Source organism: Catharus ustulatus, chromosome 3 (genome assembly GCF_009819885.2).
Source record: "Catharus ustulatus isolate bCatUst1 chromosome 3, bCatUst1.pri.v2, whole genome shotgun sequence".
In the NCBI taxonomy this organism is placed as follows: Eukaryota; Metazoa; Chordata; class Aves; order Passeriformes; family Turdidae; genus Catharus; species Catharus ustulatus.
The window spans coordinates 91,115,143-91,129,900 of record NC_046223.1 but is presented as its reverse complement, the minus strand read 5'-3'; the positions used below and the strand labels follow the sequence as shown (position 1 = coordinate 91,129,900).

General features: G+C 34.4%; 1 protein-coding gene across 1 annotated transcript in view; it reads right to left on the bottom strand.

Annotated features, from left to right (window-relative positions):
• EYS (eyes shut homolog) overlaps positions 1–14,758 on the bottom strand; it is an 811,979-nt gene that overhangs the window by 143,717 nt on the left and 653,504 nt on the right. The window contains 1 exon segment of the mRNA XM_033053725.1: positions 6,849–7,013. Coding sequence (XP_032909616.1) covers positions 6,849–7,013 — 165 coding nt within the window.

Sequence of the window (14,758 nt, the reverse complement as noted above, 5' to 3'; positions counted from 1 at the left end):
ATGAAAAAATCACCTTTACTAATTAATGATATATTTCAGAGTTGATGAGAAGAAAAATTATTTATAAAACATCAAACATACTGTTACTTGTGCTCTTAAAATATGAATAAAAATATGTGTAAGTTCCCTTCCACTAAAGAATATATTTACAAAAATGATAGTAAGATATTTACATTTAAGTGGTGGATGATATATAGCTCTTCTATAAAAAAAAGGACTGACACCTACTGTTTCAAATGATATTGGGTGAATTTGCCCTTTGAATTTCACTGTATCTGCTTTTCATAAAAGGTGCTTACCTGTTTACAATTTTTATTCCCCTTCAAGACAAATAGTTAAAATGTTAATTTGTTTTTTCACTGTATTTTACTATGTTTAACTGAAGTAAAAAAGACCCAGTAACTGAATTTACTGTATGTATTGTTTGATGTACTACTGCCTCTGAATAGGAGGGCCTGGCTCCTGGCATGGATATCAAATTGGTAGAAATCTTATGCTAGCATTTGGGGGACGCTCAATTGTGGAGTGCCTGGGTTTGGGTGTGTGAGCCTGGAGTCAGTCTGCCCATGAGCCATGGTCCAGAGAGGATCAGAAGGGCTGGGATCTGGGCTGGGTTTCAGCTGCTGAGCAGCAGCCTAGAGTCACCGCCTGGAGCTCCCAGGCCTGGAGCTGCTGGAAGGGGGCACAGATCAGAACATCCTTTAATATTTTAATTCAGAAAGGTAAAGAGAAAGAAGACATACTTGGGACTTGGAAAACATAATAAATTTATAAAGAAAAAATATCAACTTTATCTTGGAGGACAAAACAAAAAGAAAACACTGATCTTTTAGGAGACAGAGTGCTTACAATTGCCTGATAACTTCCTTTTGTATAGTTCCTAGCAGAAAGAGTTCACAATGTAAACTCTCTCCTCGAAAGCAGCTTTCTAGTCAACGTTGCATTTCTTCAGTCTGTTACAAATCCTGATGACCTACTGAAGTCTTTTATGCTTAGACATATTTTGTATTCTGAATACCTAATTAACTCCAAAGCTATTTTAATTTGATTGGATTTCATGCCTTTGGCTTTTACTATTTCCTTCTTCAATAGTCTGATAATTCTCTTTCAAAATACTACTGCACTGCTTTTTAACCCTCACATAACTGATATATGCACATATTGTATTATTTATTTCCTTATCTTTTCCCATCCCTGCACATGTTATTCCCAGAATTTCCAATTTCTACCTACTAAAAATTTTCCAATTTCTACCAGTAAATAGGTCTGTGAGTCACATTGATTCAGAGAGAATGAAGTGGATGTATATGCGTAGGCATACAACGTGTCTTAAAGTGAAGTTACGGATGAGCAGCTTGTTTCTCTTCTCCCAGTGACTCGGTCTAGTCACATTGCCTACTAGTAAAAACTTGGAAGAAGGTCCTCTTTATTACCAGTAAAGTAAAAAATCTGGGACAGCTCTCCCAAAGGCAGCATTATTTCTTGAAACTTCAGTGAGTGTTGTTGCTTGAACTTCAGTCTAGGGAGCACCCTTAAGTCACACTTACAGGTGACTAACAGCATTCTTCACATTATTTACTAGGTGGTATGAAATACTTTGAAAGGACAGTCCCTTAAATCTTTTTACAGTGAACATGAGGAGGCAGAGAATTTTGTTCTGGCAATGTGAAAGAGCATATGCTACCTAGTGTATATGATGGAAATTACCTTTGTAGGAAAAGCCTGAGTCATAAGCAGAACAAGGAGGTTCTGGGAAGAGATAGAGATCAGGAAATATCTGAGTTAATAATCTTGTTAGATATTAGGGGCTAATTATCTTGACCTTAGTAGAGGTTATGCGAGGGGTCCAGGCTAAAGAACCCAGATCTCAGCAATCATCCTTTCACAGAAAACTGTGAGCTGGAAGGGTTTTGTTGTACACCAGTATGACAACAACCACGTGGCCATTGGGCTTAAATGATTGCCTATCTAAAAGACAGATTTGAAGTTCCATTAAAATATGGGATTATTAAGAAAGAAAATCTATTTTGACACAGAGGAAGGATACTGTGAAATGCTCTGCTTGAAAATGACAGCTGAAATAAGAATCAAAGAGACTACAGCTGAAAAAACCCTATTTTGTTCCATAGGGGTAACGGGAATATGGGAAGATCTGGGGAACAGAGCTTCTGAAAGCACAGGAAATAATTTATGAGCACAACTTATGAAAAGGGAGCTGTTGTCCTTAAGGAATGCTATAAACATGGGCTGTGATATCTGAAATCCAATTGTGAGAAGTTATAGGCTACCATATATAGCAGAAGCTAAACAATCTACCCTTGAAGGGATTGTGAGTAGCATTATGCTGACTCTGTTAAAAGTGAAAATGATGAAGTAAAACTTTACAACTGTATCAGGTTTTTATGATCACTAGCTATTTATTTTGTTTTGTGGCTAAAGATCACAATTTGCTTTGACATGTTAATGAAATTTAATCATGCAAACAAATAAAATAATTAAGGAATAGAATAGAAATTTTATTAATGCATTTATGAATGCATAGTCAACAAATAAATCTCAAATGATGGCTAAACTTTATTGGCACAAACGTAATTGTCACATTCTTTCAATAACTTCAACATAAGGTAACTGCAAAAATTCCAGTCAGTTTTAGTCAATTTACTGTTAATATTCAGACATTTCTTGAATGTATACTGAAATAATTAGGCAAAACATCATTATTAAGAATGTAAATACATGGTTTTTTGTATTAAAACAAATGAAGGTATAGTAATTTTCTGTAAATCATACATAGATTTCTATGATATCCTATCTGTTTCCCCATTTTTTAACAGACAATCTATTTTCGGAAGCCTTTACAAGTCCTTAGTACTCGGTAATTTCAACCAACCATTGATAAAATTCTTGCCGATAATGGCATCAAATAGGAAAATTACTTTAAAAAAAAAGATATGATTTACTAAAGTGACATGCCTAGTACATGTAATGATTCTCATGTGCCTATTGGTTAGCCTATAAGCAATCTTATTTGCTGTATTCTCTATATTTATTTTATTTGTCTTATATGTATTTGTATATATATATAATTGGACTAATTTCTAAAATGAATTAAAATAATACATTGATAGTTTAAGTGCTCTGTCTCTTTATTTTAAGGTACATGGACATCAAAAGGGGAAGAAGGCATGGATCTTTTTTGTTCTTCACTGGCTAATGTACAAGGTAAAGACAGATGTAAGTTTTAATTATTTTATGTTATCATTGTGATTTTGGTTTAAATAGTCTTCTTATGCATACTTTCTGATTCAAATTCATTTGTGTATCAGTAGCATCTTGCCTGAGATTTCCCCCTGTAATTAAATGTTTACTAATTATCTGCCAGAAAAAACAGATGCAACCTCACCACCACCTGGTAAAACAGGTGTGTTTGTAAAATGTGTAATCTAAAGATGGATTAATCTTAAGAAAATAATCAAAATGTGTGACAATTTTCTAGTAAAGTACATCTAAAAGAAGCGGATCACTGTAATGTCTTTTCTATTAAAAAAAATTATTTTGACAAATAGAAAGGTTTTTGCTTTATGAATGTGTGAAGCTTTTTGTAACTAATTATGAAACCATTGCTAACATGCATAAATAAACAGAATCTGAAAATGTTGGGAACATTAGCTCTTAGAAGTGTGTGGTTCTTGTGCCTACTGAGTGCAAAAGCCTCCAGTTGGCTTTCTACTGACAGTTCATTGCTCAGATGTTTGATGGTAACACAGCTTCAAAAAAAGCAGCAGTAAGGGCAGGAGTTTTATTACTATTAAAAAGAGAAAAGCTGACAACAGCAGTTTCCCTTTTGTAGCATTTGGAAGTGAAAATGAAAGACAAAGCAGGGAGAAAAAAATGGGGATGAAGGAAATACAGAGAAAGCATATGAGGGAACTCACAAATGATATTTATCTGACAGATGAGCTTTGTGCCTGCATACAGAAATAATTTAAACATTCTCAATTATCTGTATAGGCACATGGAGTTCATTCCTAAAACACTGGAAAGACTTTTATTTACAAATTTATATAATATTTTATTTTGTATTAATATAAAACTAGGTAAGAATATTGATTGGAACCATCATAACAAACATTTGTAATATTTGGAAAGGAATCTAATTACCAGAGAGATACAGTACAAAAAAAAAAAAGAAAGAGCAATAACAAGGAAAATAAATTGGTGCTATAGAAAGAGGGGCAGAGATTGCTAAAATATAAATGTAAAGCAAAGGTCTATGTAATGTTAAACACAGTATCAAAATTCTACAAGATGTACAGTCATCCACTAAGTTCTGTGTCTGTGTTCCACAGACAAGCAGTGATACAAGTTTTACTTATTTACTTATTTATTTATTTAGTTTAATGAAAATCTAACCTTAATAGAAATGCTACTAGTCAATAAAAGAGCAGAGTATTGCAAAATCAGCTAAAATTCCATTTTAGAGATAACAAAGGGAATGAGAATGCAAGTATGACATGCTACTGAGAACCTATGAAGAAATGGTGAGTTTTCACTGTGTGAAAACATACAAAAATTATCCCAAGTTCCTGGAGCTACCCTAGATCAATTTTAGGGTGAGAACTGAACTCATACCACTAATCCTGACCCACACTTCTTCCTCCTTTAAGGGTGCATGAAAGGACAGGAAATGACCTGTGACACAGCCCATGGAAGTCTCAGATATGGCTAACTGAAAAGAAAAAAAACTTCATGGCTCTCCACTAATGCCATTCTATGTCTCCAGAAAGCAGAAACACATATTCTTAAGAATGTGAAGTCCTCAAATACTGCTGAAACAAAATCTCTGCAACCACCTGAAAAAAACCCTATTAACAATTTTCCATGCACAGTATGAACTAATAGCCAAACAGGTTATATTAGGTTTTAATATCTAATTAGGTTAGATGAAGGATGAATAGATTATGTAGAAAAGAAAATGGATAGACTAATATGAATTTGTCATCTAGTTAATGCCTTGCAATGAGCAGGGACATCTTCAACCAGATCAGGTTGCTCAGAGTCTTCTCAAACCTGACTTGGATGATTCCAGGGATGGGAAATCTGCCACTTCTCTGAGCAATCTATTCCAGTACCTTGCTCCCTCCATTGTAAAAAAAAAAAATTCTTCTTTATATCTAGTCTACATTTACACTCTTTCAGTTTAAAGACATTACCCCATGTACTATTGCAACAGGCCCTGCTAAAGGGTTTAACCTCATATTTCTTATAAGCACCCTTTTAATATTTAAGGACTGGAATGTGGTGTCTCCAGAGCTTTCTCTTCTCCAGGCTGAACAATCTCAACTCCTTTAGCTTCAGAAAATACCACATCCTCCTGAGTATAGCAGAGAATCTTCCATTTCTTTTTTTTTTTTTTTTGTTTGGAGTTCTTTGAGGTCTTTGGCTCACAGAGATGCTTACTCAGGGCTTATGTGTAGATAGCAAGATTAACTTTGGCTGGAGTCAAATGACTTTGCAGTGATGAAGCAATCAAAATCACTAAATGCCAAATATACTCAAAGTACTCCCAATAACCTTCCTTGAATTCTTCTTCAAGGGTAAATAACTCCTCTTAAATTTGAAATACCTAACAAGTATAAAATATTTTGATATAAAGAACTGCCACATCACCACTTATCCATGATTCTTAGCAAATATAGTAATACTGCAGCTTAGACAGATGCAGAAACAGCCCAGGTATAACATACAAGGATTTGAGATACTATTTTGAAAAGCAGTAAACACTAATATTCAATTTAGGGCTAGTATATTTCACATCTAAAAAAATTCTAGTACAGATAAAAATAAAAGGCATAATTAAATAATGCCACAAAGCCGATATTACTTTTAACCCTGGCTTATAAATATGTACACAGTTCAAGTGAATTCATATATACTACTACCAGATTAATAGAAATGTAACAAAATTTAGTCAGAATAATTTATGCTATAATCAACAAGATTTCTTTGTGTAGAGAAACTCCAGGAAGCTGCAGTGAACTGAAACTGCTCCTAATTATTTTGTCTTTGTGGAATAAATTTATCAAATAATATTTTTCTATCTTGAGTTGAGGAAGAAATCACTTCACTTTCCATGTTTTCCATTTGCAAGAAATTGCAAGATAAAATATATAATGAAATACTGAACTGGCAGAGAAGTCTATTTTTTCCTGCTGACTAGTGAAAAGTGTACTTCTGTCTCAGAAGTTTATGCCGTATATTGAGGAATGAAATATGTAGGCAAGAAGCAACTTTTTTTTATGTAGTATTAACAGGCATACATCCAAGTCTGCAAGTATACTCTCTGGGGATCACAAAAGAATTCTCTGAAGTGTGAAATCACAGTAAGTACTTCAAAATATGGCAAAACTGCAGAACTTAAGATAGTTCCATAAATCAAGAATTTGGAACCAAGATCACAATTATAAAAAGCGAGACTCAATCCAACTATGAAGAAGCTGTTTCTCTAAGTTGTTCAAAACTTCTTCAACATTTGTATTTTAGAGCTGTAAAACTTACAGCTAAAGTCATATGCTTGCTATGTTCTTTCTTGTCAGGAAGCTGCATTTTCTCTTGTAAGTTATGTTTTGCTTAATGAGTCATGAATTAAAGAACTTTCCAGAGGAACACTAAGAACAATGGTTCGAATTTTATAATGCAGCATGCATTAGAATACCAAAAGGCTTCTACTGCATTTTAATGACTCATTTTGCTGTTGAAGAGGAAATGCCAGCTGATGTACACTAAAGTTAATAAGGACCTGAAGGAGCTAAAACTGATACTTAGCTTCAAGTATCTTTGGTACTCACTGTAAAGAATTGTGCCATTTAGAGCAGTTGTTTTCACTGTCAAGTACAGAGTCGTCAGATTGCTTGTTTCCTGCCCAGATGCAGTCCTGGTATCAGATACAGATGTCAGAGAAGGTAGCTCCAAATAAGAATTTCCAGTGAAGGATGGAAAAAATAGTGATATGTCTGAAATGAACAACAAAAAGCTAATTTTAATATTTTATTACAAAATAAAGTAATAAAATGCAAGCACATTAAAAAGATCCATTTTTGTATACCTGTGAATAGCATCATCAAGTGTATTATTTGCTGAGCATGCATATAAATTTATTTAATTTCAAGCATCAAATAAAATGTGCTGAAAATGAAAAAGTTCTAGCATCTGCCTATTACCAGAAGTGAAAAGGCCATTATAGGAGGGATTACTGCTAGAAGACGCAAATTAAAAAGGCTGTCATAAATTTTCATCTTTAAGATCTGTCAGTGCAGAACTTTTGTCCTATGACATATCTGCGAAGTACTTTTCATTTTTATATCTAGACAAGAAGCCCAGTTTTTCCTCATTTTCAGGACACTCAGAATTTGGGGTTTGAAATTATAAAGAGGATGCCATTGGACAGTATATGCATTTTTCCACTCCACCACTCTAGAAATTAGTAATTGTTAAGAGAAAATTTTTAAGTGTGAAGGCTTAACATTTACAATGTTTATTGCATTCATTACTTTAGTCATTATGGTTTTCGGGGTTTTTTGCCCTGTAGACATGAAAATAGTACCATGAATGCAATAAAAAAAATAAACTAAAACTAATTGAGGTTAGGTAGAATGTCTTTCTGATGCCTTAAGAATCCTATTTAAGCAAAAACATCTTGAAGATTGCCCAGATTGATCACCAGGGATATGAATAAGGAATAAGCATGAAGAAAAGTATTTTGAGTTCAGGTAATATTTTTGCAAAGAAATTTTTAGTTTAATGAACTAAAACTACAAAATGGATCTGTGAGTGATGATTAAACACTGGCATGACTAGAATTTTTTTTAAAAAAATTTGTATTCACTTTATTTGTTTTTTGTTTGTGAATCTGACTGCTGTTTATTCTCTGCTGTTTTCATCAGACTCAAGAAAAAAGGACAAAAGGAAAGGGTTAAGCAGGCACATACGGAAGGACAGTCATTAAAAGCCCCACACCCTGACAGCAAAAGAAAGGCGGGATGGAAAGCAATGACTAGTTTTGTTTCTAAATCATAAGTCTGGAAAAGCCAGGATTGTTGGAGAAAGTGGAAAAAGCTACAGGGTGAAAAAAAGGTCAGTTGCATTGCAAATCAGAAGCAGACCTACATGATTATGAGAGTGGTTTTGCCTAATTAAATTCATACTTTCAAGAGAAACAGTACTAGGTGATCTAGCAGTGCAGTGCAGGGCCATAAACAGGATTGAGGGCTGGGTTCTCTTTCACATGAGGAAAGGCTAAGAGAGCCAGAACTTCTAAGGCTGCAGAAGAAAAAGCTCAGCTGGATCTTATCAAAGTCTGTAAATAAGTGAGGATGCAGAAGAGGGAGCCAAAATTCTCTCTCAGCAGTGCACTTGATAGGCAGTGGGTATAAATCAAAACCCAAGAAATTACACCCGAACACATGGAAACTAATTTTCACTGTGAGGATGGTGAAACATTGGCATAGGTTACCCAGAAAAGTTTGTCAATTCTCAATTCTTGGAGATTCTCTAAACCTCACAGGGCATGGTTGTGGGAAACCTGTTTTAGGTGATCCTGCTTTGCTTGAGCAGGAGGTTGGACTTGATGGTTCAAAGATGATGGTCCTTTCCAACCTCAACAAATTGGTGATTCTGTCATCCTTCACAGAGAAGTTCTGTGCACTCAACCTTATTATTCTTCAAGTGTAGTGACTTTAGAAATCTCAGTGTAGTTCATACTCACAATATAGTGGTACACTGAGCAAAAAAGCTATTAAAATATTTTTATTAGGTAGTTAAAAAAACAACTAGCCAACTTGGAGAGTAACTGCCCACAATTTATATTCTAAAATAAAATTAATCTGTGAAGTTTCTTTCAGCTAGGTGAAGGGAAGGGAAAGAAGAATGAGGAGGGGAAGGGAGCATGATATATCTCAGTAATCTGGAAAGGAAGGACAAACACGTAAGTACTTTAGGAAGGACAGATGTTCCATAAAGATTTAATACTTTCCAGATACTCCTGCACCTTGCATCCAGAAGTCTTTGCATTGATGTATAGGCAAAAGTACTGAGAAAAGATGCTAGTTCAACAGTCATGCCTAGTCATGCCTACATCTGCAGTGCTGTGCCCAAAGCAGCCTAGGCCTCCATCGTCAGTGCTATGAAGTCCTCTCAGAAATCAGCAGAAGAGACAGAGCAAATACAGCAACTGCATCAGAAACAAATGCATACCCGGCAAAAAGCCATCCAGAAATGCCAAGATGCAGAGCACATCCTGTGAAGTGCAGGCTATTAGCCTGCTGATCCTGAACAGTCATTTCCTGCCCTAAAGCTCTACAGCAGCTGCAATCCTTTGCAAGTCTACAACATCAGTAAAGAGGTCACTGAGAATACAGGGATTAGCCTTATGCTTGGATGAAGGGTCTAAGTGGGAGAAAACAGATTGAGTCTGTGTATTAAGAATCTAAAATCTGTCTGTGATAAAGTACACAAATAGAATACTATGGGAAAAGCTGCCAGTCGGGATGAAACTTTTCCACTTCTCTCATTCTACTAAACTCTTAATTAGCAGAAATTAAAGTCCCATGCAGCACTGACCTTGACTGCACATTGGTAGGATCCATGAATCAGATACAATGAAGGGCATCTGCTGAACTACAATGAGCTATTTCTCTACCAACTTAAGAGAGTATTTTAGTACTGCTTCCTAGCAATATTTACAGATCTGCATATTTTAAGATGGTTGCTAGAAATAAATAATTTAGTATTTAATTCATTTCACAGGACAGGCTAACAAGAAGTAGTTACTTAATTCCACCCTGGGTCCACTATCTGACACTGTCACCTCTGTCCATGATCACAAGGGACTCCTCTATGGGGGCAGTGGTCTCCAAAGTGAATGGAGTGCGTGCAACCGAAGGGGTTCTCGAAACAATTAACTAGGATACCGGCGGAAATATAAACTTTCTCACATTTTAAGGGTAAAAAATTGCAAATAATTAAAGAGAAAAAAATTGTAACAGAAACCACAGAGCTGAGTCTGAATTACCTGACAGAGACATATTGCTAATTTTACTATAACAATCTAACTGAAGACTCAAATTTTCTACTGAAATAGATTATCTGGGACTTTATCTATGACAATTTTCACAATAACACATAGTACCACAAGAAAAACTTGGGAAACATCAACAAGTTTTTATTATGTCCCTACCTGACTGTGTTGTAGTCAGAAAATAAAGAGGAGCAAGGGGAAGAATATAGTTTTCTACTGCTAGTAGATTGGAATCAATCTGTTTCCACTCCTACCTCTAATTTTTCCTTTGAATGCTTTGTTTTTTATGACATTTGCTTAGCACTGAATTCTATTATATTATGCTTATTTCTTTTTAAAATATATTTTTCAGTCCTGAAGACATTAATACTCATTAACTGCACCAGCCATCACTAAATAAATTTAAGTGAGAACAAAGAAAGACTTTTAACACCACAAAATCCTAGGAAGAGAATAAATGCATTCATCTTCTTGTAGGAAAATCAGACCAAACATCTGAATAAGCTTGTCTACAATCTACACAGTAGATAACTTCATTGAATGTCCCTGGTCCTCGGTAATAATGAAAGTAAGAGGGTAATCCTAGAACGTGATTATCCTCCCCCACTCATGACCTAAACCTACCTATTTCTTTCTATTTGCTATAGAAGGACTTGAGAGTCAATAGTTCAGATGTAAACATGACCCCAGAAATATCTGAAGGTAGATGAACAATTCTCATTCTTGTTGTTATGCATCAGAGATAGACAGCTTGCAGAAGGATTTTCTTTAGGAAAAAACAAATTAGTACAGTAGCTCTGAGTTGAAATGTTAAAGATATGAACTGAGCAGGATGTCAGAATATTTAGTCAGAGACTTAAACTCTGAATTTACTGTTAGTATTTTTCAATTACAATGGTAAACAACCACTGAAACCTATGGACAGATTCTGTGCTTGTTCTTCTTTTCCATCACTCAGAGAATGTAATAGAAGAACAGGTGATAAAAACTTTTACGAGCAGTGCAGCAAACCTTTTCCATATTATCAAGAATGGAGGTGTTCCCAGCAGGTAGAAAGTCAGTTAAGAACCAATATCAAGGGTCTGATGAATACATGATCTGTTCTATCCATCTCATGCTCACAGAATTTAACCACCTTAGAGTAATGCATTCTTTTATCTCATGTTCATGGTGTGAAGAAAATCAAAGTGAAATAAATATGATTCAGAAAATTCCTAGGGATTATGTCTGGTACGTATGAAATCTGACTTGGGTGTTTCATAAAGCATCACAGGCACCTACGACAGTACAGAAATACAGTAACCATTTCCCATGAAATTGATTAGCTGAGTTCAGCTGTTTCAAGACAATAAAATATGAAACAAAATAAATCTCACCCTTGCTCCTCTCATTCGTCTCAATGCACAGAAGCCTCCTGCCTGCTGTAACTGAGCTACATCACAAAGCAAAAATTCCTTACAAAATAAAATGCACAAGTCTTTCTCTATCAGGTCGGCCTGGTGCCTTTTTGATAATGCTCCCTGCTGTCAGCTGGGAGGTCTGAAATCAGATCATGGACTTAATCTCCTACTTTGCAGACTGCTAGGGCCTTTGAATGGCAGAACAACAGTATATTTAATCGTAAGGACTGAAGACAAACACTAGAGGCAATGGGTCACATAAACAATCCTTAGAGCAGGACATCATTTTCATTGAAAGAAAGTGCCATACAAGTGGAACAGTAACAGAAGAAAAGACTAAAAAAAGTTAGGAAAATAAAGCAGAGGATATTTGGCAAGCATGCATCTGCAAAGGTACCATGAAACACAGAACAGAAACAGGGATGATGAAAGGGACTGCTTTGCTTCCAAATGGAGAAACACAACAGGCCTATTCAACAAGCAGAGGAAAATGTAAGAAATGGTAGCTCCAAGTCTTGGAACACAGAAGGTAAGGACACTCAATTACTCAATTATTGTTACTATCAGGTCACAGGCTTGCAAAATAAAAGGAAATTCTTATTAACTTTTTAGAATGTTTGGGGTAATTTATTGCCAAAAGATGTGGGTCAAAAGTATATAAAAAATAATGAAAAATTAAGAACAATACAAGAAAAAGGGAAACTAATCCATCAGACTAGCAAATAAAATGGAACTACAGGTCAGGAAATCTTGGTCTCATTGATTGGTGGAAACTGAATTAATGCACTTGGGAGAAAAATATCAGTTGTCCTGTTTTATATATTCTTTCCAAAGAGTGACTGTTTTTTCTCTGAAACAGGATATTGAGCTAGATGCCCTCCTGGCTTGATCTGGCTTGTGATTTTTGTGGGACTTGTTCTGCTCTGTTTATCACTAGTAAGACTGCATGACAGAAACTAAGAGAGATGCAGACCATTTAACATAAAGGAAATTAATGATTCCATAGATATCTGAAGCATATAGCAATTATCATTACCCAGTGCCTAGAGTTACCCATCTCTTTTGACAGCTGTATTTCAATAAGCAGATCAATCCAATGTAAATATGTTATTAGATTTATTTCAAGAAAAATATGTTGCTAACTTTAGCATTCCTTAAATACAAAGAAGTTGAAGAGTTAGCTGCATGTCTGACAAAACAAGATCATAATAAATCAGTTTGATCAGTTGCTATATGAAAAAGAGACACACAAAAAGAAGAAAAAAATATTTTCATATTCCTATTTTGTAGCTCACAATATTCCTCTTCCAATTTCACATTTTAGGAAAGGAAGAAGTTTTTTTAGATTTTTTTTTTGCCTACACCCTCAGTTATTGTTGTTGTTGTACATCAGCAAAGTTCATCAAAAATAAACAGCATTCAGTTATAGAAGATGAGAATTTATTCAATTACTGCATCTGTGTGAAAGGATGAAAATTACCTGTCTCAGAATAAGAAGAATTTTATTTAGTTAATAAGCAAGAAACATTCTAAAATATCCACGTGAGATGCACTGTGTAATTATTAAGTTCTGTAACTTTTTATGGATGTTGCATAGACATAAAAAGTCCAGATTTGTCAGCAAGTACAAGTATGAAAAATAAAAAAACCAGAAAATTATTAATTCATATTCCACTCAAGATTTTGTTAAAATAGAAATGACACCTTCACAGAAAGACAGAAAATTAGTAAAGATCTAGTTATTGCTAGCCTAAATCCACAAACAGAATTAGCCTCTTACTGCCTGTTTTTTGATAGTTTTGATAACAACACAGTGATTTGTCTTTTTCTGTTTGATTAGTTTCATCTCCAAAATTTATTACTTTTCTCCTAAGTGCATTGGATTTTGAAGCGGAAAGAATGTTCCTAATTGATACTTATACCTAATCAGATGTGTTTTACCACCTGCATTTAAAATGATGCATAAGTGCTCCTCTTTTCCTGAATTTGACATAGAGGAAATTGGGAAGCTATTATCTAATATTTTTTCAAGCTGAACATATTTGACAGGAAATATGATCTTCCTGCAAAAACACCAGAGTTTTATCTATTTTTAAAAAGCACCCTATCTAGGAGGGAAATTAATGTCCTTTATATCTTAATTTATGTATTTCCATCTTTCCCAATTACAGGAAAAAAATCTTAGACATACTCCTAATATGAAATCATAATTTAAACTGGAGTTGTCATATTGCACTGCTATATTTGGTGCTGAAATGCTGATTGCTTTGAAGGTTGCTGTGACACATATTATGGCAAAATTTAATGAAGCAAGACTTGTAAAAATCCTTTGAAGTTCCCGCATTAATGTATTTGTTCTGTAAAATATCACAGAAGATCTACTTGAACATGAGCATTTACAGTTTTGATTCACATTTAATGAACTGGTAAAAGAAGAGAATGAAATAAAGTATTGGTTTTCATTAGTAAAAGAGGCAGCTGTCATAATATGTTTGAAAACTCATACTTCTCATAAAAAGTTGATTGTACTAGAGATCGTCATTGTAATGAGCACTGTTTGGTTCCACAAATGAATGGGTCAAATAACTTAATTTTATATTGATTTTTAGTGAGTCTCAGCTAAATTTGTATGTATTTTATTTGTATCTTATAATTCATATGTTTATCAAAATTCCGAGGCCCTTTTGGTTTTGCTTTGTTTTGTTTGGTTTTATGGGGTATCAATGTGTTTGCAGTCACTGTAATTTTATCTCTGCCATCTAAATTTAATTTTATTCTCTGCAGTAGTGCTTGAACACATAAACAAACATTCCTATCCCAATGGGTCTTAGAAATACTTGAAGAGTAATTGACTATAAAAGTTTAATTTGGAAAAATATTCAGATTATTTCAGTGTGTGTCATATTTTGTCAGTTGAAGAGGACTCTTCCATCTGGATAACATCGCAGACTAATTTGTCACATGGTTGGCACCAGATATTAGATGATCAATATTAAAAGTGAAATGCAAGCTGTAGTTTTAAGAACACTAAATCTAATGTGCTCATGTAAATAACACAGTTTATGTATTGCTACACTGTGTATGCAACAGATTTTTATTGCTTTCCTCTGAGATTTTGATGAGATTTTGATTAGACTTTCCTATTATTATTTAGCTATATAAGTAACATAATTTACAGAATTGTATAAATCAAATCTGAGTTCAAATTAGAACTTGTTTTCACAGGTTCAGGGTGCAAAAAAATAGGAATATGAAAGCAATTTCTTCTCCATCTCTTAATTAT